This window comes from Molossus molossus, unplaced genomic scaffold, assembly GCF_014108415.1.
Source record: "Molossus molossus isolate mMolMol1 unplaced genomic scaffold, mMolMol1.p scaffold_m16_p_12, whole genome shotgun sequence".
Lineage (NCBI taxonomy): Eukaryota > Metazoa > Chordata > Mammalia > Chiroptera > Molossidae > Molossus > Molossus molossus.
In genome coordinates, this window is record NW_023425347.1 from 23,538,845 (window position 1) to 23,544,844 (window position 6,000).

At 45.3% G+C, this 6,000-nt stretch overlaps 1 protein-coding gene across 3 annotated transcripts in view; it reads left to right on the forward strand.

Moving 5' to 3' along the window:
- Window positions 1–5,349, forward strand: part of KIF13A (kinesin family member 13A) — a 208,697-nt gene extending 203,348 nt beyond the window's left edge. For 2 of the 3 annotated variants that reach the window (XM_036255369.1, XM_036255371.1), the window contains 2 exons: window positions 1,029–1,820; window positions 3,817–5,349. In XM_036255369.1, the coding sequence (XP_036111262.1) occupies window positions 1,029–1,820; window positions 3,817–3,843 (819 nt within the window). In that variant the 3' untranslated portion in view covers window positions 3,844–5,349. The remainder of the gene's footprint in view (window positions 1–1,028; window positions 1,821–3,816) is intronic. The other variant, XM_036255370.1, reaches the window with a different exon arrangement.
- The last annotated feature ends 651 nt before the right edge of the window (window positions 5,350–6,000 follow it).

Here is a 6,000-nt window from a genome sequence, read left to right on the forward strand (position 1 = left end):
CAAGGATCCAAAGTTGTAGCTCTCTGAGGGCAGGCACCACGCCGTGTTGCTCAACACTGTTTTTCCAAGTCCTTGGAACAATGGCTGGCACATAGTGGTGCTAGATGAACGCTGATTGAAAATCACATGTTAAAAGATAAAAGGGTTATTTGCTGTGTCATCAAAAATGTACGAGGTTAATTAGAAATGACTAGATAGAAATAGAATTTGTTTTTATTCGAATGTAAAATACCCACACGTTTTACATTGTTTTCCACAAAATATAAAAGAATCATTTATTGGAGAGAGAGTATAGGGAGTTGATAGGACCCACTTTTGCAGTTTACCAGTCATTACAGTCAGAATTCTAAAGCTATTTGACAAAGGAGATTTCTATTTAAATCTTATCATCCTCACCTTCTAGCCAAATCCTCTATCCATGCTTCTCAGAACCCCTGGAAAGGTAATTGTCAGATTGATTGTTAGTACTTTACAGCCTTCCAGTATTTAGTATAATACTGAGAATGGGCGTTGAGATTGTGTTCTTAGTCCTTTTGCTGTTGGGGCTTTGTTTTACTCCCTCTCTACCATAAAACAGCTCAGAAACATGTCACAGATGGCCTTCCCTATCCGCACTGTCCCCTAGGTGAGGACTGAGAACAGGTGCAGCAGCAGCTCCTCGCTGGCTGTCCACCTCTCATTTAACTAGAGAAGGGACATCCCAACTGAAGACTAATCACGAGTGACTAGTTCAGGTCCACTGACTTTATTCCATCCTTTTTCTTAAACCAGGGGAGGAAGAGTTTCTATTTAGCATGGAGTGAGTGCAGAAGAAATAAGTCTTCATGTTAGGAGATAATGGGTTTGTGTTTACAAATATCTGAGAATAACATACCTGTGTCCATAATAGGTGACAAGACTTAACCAAACTCAGAAAAAAAACAACAATATTAAATGTGAATGCCTTTAATCGTAAAGTATTTAAAATTTGTCTCAACAATACAGTTGCTATGAGGAACTAATGACTGACTTCTGCTTCATTTCTGTAGGACTCCGAGGAGGAAGAAAATGACCTGGAAGCTCTGAACAGGAAGCTGATAGGTTCGCAGCCTTATGTGCCGGTGGAGTTTGCTGACTTCAGTGTTTACAACGCCAGCCTGGAGAACAGAGAGTGGTTTTCTTCTAAAGTAGATTTGACGAACTCAAGGGTCCTGGAGAAAGAAGTGTCCCGTAGCCCTACCACCAGCAGTATTACCAGTGGCTACTTTTCCCACAGTGCCTCCAATGCCACTCTGTCCGACATGGTGGTCCCCTCTAGTGACAGCTCAGATCAGCTAGCCATTCAGACGAAAGATGCAGACTCCGGTGAGCATTCTGGACTATCACTTGTGCAGGATTACAGACCATCGTCCAACAAAGAGTTGGCAGAGCTAGAAAGAGGCTTGGTAAAAGATAAGGTAATTGTGGTGCCACTCAAGGAAAACAGTGCCTTAGCTAAAGGGAGCCCATCGTCCCAAAGCATCCCTGATAAAAACTCCAGAATATTCTGTAGGACTGGCTCATGCTCAGAACAAGATGCCTGCTCCAGCAAAGACAGCCGAGCTGCCCGGGAGTTCTGCCCCAGGGAGGTGACCGTAGAGCGCACCACAGACATCCTCGAGGACCATTCTTTCACAGAGTTTATGGGAGCATCAGATGGGAAAGATTTTGATGCTTTGACAGATTCTACTGCTGCCGAGATTTCAAGTAGGAAGAACCTGCCGAAGAAAACGGACGATAAAAGTGTCTCAGATGAGCCACAGGACCCTGGCCAGCTGCACTCCTTGGCAGAGAATGACCAGGTAATGAATTCCAGAGGCATTCCTTTGGGTCCTGTGCTGTCAGTGAGCACTCCTAATTGTGCACCAGCCCCCTTCACCTCAGTGACTTAGGACAGATCCATGCAGATGCCCCTGACAGGGAAGATGGACCCACCTGGGGACCCATATGCTGCCTCACGTCTGGATGTGGGGAGCAAGTCTGCATGCATAGTTTCAGAGTGGAACTAGAAAATACATAGGAGCAGTGGCCTTTACAACTGGTGTGTGGGTTTTGTTGAACTCAGCATTCATGTGGCTAAGGATCAGTCAGCCATCATGTTCATTCCCTGAGACATTTAACTCTGGTAGTGTCTACCTATTTCGTCAATTAGTGATTTCTTTGCCAGTTAGATACACCGTTATTTTATGTATCATTAAGAAATACTTCCACATCATAACCAGCAACTGTAAGACACAATACAATTTCAGAGATGTTAAATGGGGGGAAAATAACGTGCATCATAGAATTGATCGAGGGCTGTCATTAGGTGCCCACAGGATAAAGGTGCTTTGGGGAAGTATAGGAGAATTCCTTGGGCAACAAGTTGGAGCTTTGTAAGTTACCCAGGTTGGTTTATTATGTTTCATTCCTATATTGGAACAAAATGGATTTTTGCTAATATTCCTAAGGAAAATAGCAAATTATATAAATAAGAGATTATCTGCTTATGAGCGCTTTGCTCCTGAGTGCCACTACTTCTACCCATTTAGAGTCACTGTTTTGGTCCCACAGCCCAAGCTCAGCTGTGTAAGGGGTATGGGAGCCAGCGCTTAGCAGAACAACTTGCTGGCCGAACTAGACAGCGGCTTGAAGGATAAGATAATCCTGGTGCCATTCCATCTCTGTTTTGCTGAGGAAGTTACCATTTCAGTTGGGTGGATTTTTCCCACCCAAGTTTTCCATATTAGCCCTTGAATTTTCAGTGTGTGGCCATTTCTACAGCACACTCATAAACTGCAAAAGCCTAAACAGTGATCTTCTACATCAAGGAAAGGACTTCTTTCCCCAACTTAAGAATAATAATAAAGTTACTCATAATCGTTCTTGCCAACCAAACACCCATTGGCTTAAAAGTCTTCAGCTTCCTCTACACTGACCTTCAAGCAGAATCTGCATTGCTGGCCTACATGGGCATTTCAGTCCCTCTTCCAAGTGGTCCAAAAAGGACTTGGACAAGAAGCCTGAGGACAGTTCTTCATCCTGGAACAGTGCTTCTCAACCTAAATGTGCAATGAATTCCTTGGGGGTGTTGGGAGAGGGTGCCTCTTAAAGACTCCGATTCCCAGGAGTCCCTGCCCTCCACCCCTGAGATTTTACTTCAGTTGGGCTGAAGGCTGGGGGATAAGGTTTTCACAAACCCCTCTGCTGAGGAAACATGAGGCAGGGGGTCCGAGGGCTGCACAGTGAGATCCGCAGCCCACGGAAGAGGGAAGGCAGACAGCGCCCCCTCGGTCACTGCCTGGGTTGTTTGGAACCCGACAGACAGAGGAATGCCTGAGTTTTGCTTTTGAACTGTGTGTCCCTGCCAGAGATCTTGGCTTAAAGGTGAAATTTAGGAAAATATTTGTTGTGTTAGGGTAACGGTGATTTTGGTGACCTTTTTTCTTTTTCTTCATTGCTGTAGTATTTCTGTTATTTTAGTTTTAATAAGTTGTTTTGACACGGTAACAGTTAAAAATTATTTTGAAATACTGAAATTTGACCTTTGTTCTCACCTTGATATGACTTAGCATGTGGGCCCAGAAATAACACTTTTTTACTTTTAACTTTGGGTCTTGCTTTCCATTATTTTTTCTAGACACTTCACCTTGGGGCCACGTCCCTCCCTCGCATACTGTAAATTTTAGAATTGGGTTCCATCGTAAGCCGAATCTTGTGGGTCCCTTTAGGAAGAGCCCCTTGTGTGGGGGGTGGTCCCTGTGGGTGGGGAGGGGCGGTGGGGACCAGAGCTTTAACTCACTAGCCTCTGAATTCCAGGGGAGCACGACCTCGGCTGCTCGGTGAGAGGCAGCAGGCACTTCCTCCGCAGGCCCCAGCATCGTTGTCCTGGGTCTCCTTTCAAAAGCACCAGCCTCATCTTTAAAACATGCTGCGCCCAGTGGGACCTCAGACCAGCGTAGAGAAGCCATGCCCCTGGGCCACCACCTCTCCCCTCCTGAGCAAGAAGAAGCAGTGGTGCTTTGCCACCTGGGTGAATCGACAGCTTCTGCTTTTTCCAGAAAGCCAGAGACCCGAAAATCCTGGATTAATTAAGTGGCAGTATTTATGTTTGCACTTACTACACGCTGCACTGTGTAGAATCCTCCACAGATTCGAACAAACTTCTTCTTGTACAATTTTAATCAGTTCTTACTGTAGAACCTGGAGTCAATACACTAATGTGGTTTTTTATAAATAATATATATTATGTATATGAAATGTGTATCTATAGTATGTCTGTTCCAAGACAGACGGGACTGCACACTAAAATGCAGATAAAGTGGTTTGTAGAAATCATAAGGTACTGGACTTTGTTACAAAGCAACTTGGGCGATCTCATCTACACAAGCAGATGAGATGCTTTATTGCTTAAGAACGAGGTTGCAAATGCTTCTTTGCAGAAAAGGTTACAGAATGCCGTTCTTTATAACCAAAGAACTTCCTTACGACTGACCGCTGTGGCTGTCCACTCTCGTTTTCTGTGTACATATGTGTTTGACTGCAAGCTTGGTGCCATCTCCCCGTGGCTACCAGGCCCCGCGCACCGTTCTGTCCTGTTTCGTAAGCACACTGAAAACTCGCAGCTCTGTTCTTTGGTCTTCCACCTGGCCCGCCACCTGCTGACTTGACATCGCACTAGAACCGGTGACAGTGACTGGGGCTCTGCCTCCAGCATGTCTCATCCCCTGGTTCAGCCCAGCAAGGCAGGCAGAGTGCGGAAAGCAGTATTACTGTAAAAAACACGAGAACATACCAAGAGTTGGATTGGGGTGTGGGGTGGGGTGTTGATTTTTGTCTTTCTGTGGTTTTGTTTGGATTGGTGGTTTTCGTTGTGGTATGGTGTTTACTGTTGCTATCGTACTTAATTCTGGAAAATGCTGACGAGACGGAAGGAGCTGTCCAGCTCTCAGTGCCCACTTCACCGTGTTTGCGGATGACAGAATACAGATGACCCTGCTGTCCGTGTCTCCACGTGTAAAATTCTGCCAGTGGACACGTGGGAAGGATTGTGTGTGCAGAAGTTTTTACAAAGGCACTGTGTGTGCCTGTTCTGTAGATGCCTGTACAGCTGGTCTGGAGGGACAGCGGTTCATGTGTGAGGGAGAGGTGCACAGCCCGCGGCGCCTTGTCCCTTGAAGTTCTTAGCATCAGTAAGTGAGTGAGATATTGGAGACTTTAATGAAAAGCTGCTGTTCATGATTTTTGTGTATAGTGAGCTGACTGTAGTATTTTACTATTGTCTGTTTTAAAAAAGAAAAACTGTAATTTATATCCCCTTTCAACTTTATTGTATTTAATTGGTACAGATTGTGTGTGTGTTTTAGAATACAGATGGTCTAATGGAGATTTTAAAACAGCCGTTGTTTGTCTTTAATCCTCTGCCATTCGTTTCAGATCTGATTTTCCACATTTGTATGTCTCCTGTCCCTTAAACAAGAACAGGCACAGCCAACATTCCTTGAGGTCCACTATGTACTAGGCACTGTTCCTAACATATGATATTTATTATAGCCTTTCGTCCGCACAGCTGCACACGTGCAGGTGGTTGTCACTGAGTGCCTGATGAATGGAGCGCTGAGGGAGGTCAGAGGTTAGTGCCCGGGAGAGGGATTCCATTCACACTCCATCGGTTTCTCCTCCTCGCGTTCTGTCTGGTGACGTGCCGTGGGGTGTAAGCAGGGCTGTGGTACATGTCAAAGTCCCAGACCAACCAACATTGGTGGGTCAACTACAGCGGATGGACAGGGTGTGTGATTCATGGTCGCGGTGCTCAGACTCATTGCTAGAGCAAGTAGCGCCGCCTGCCATCCGTGAAACAGTAGCTGAACATAGCGTAACATGTAAGACTGATCTGCAGATGCCATTCCAGAATCTCTTCAGAACACTCTCAGTTGCTTATGATAGCCTTTCTGAAGTAATCAAGAATCAGATCTAACTATTCTGGACAGAAGAGTGACTTAT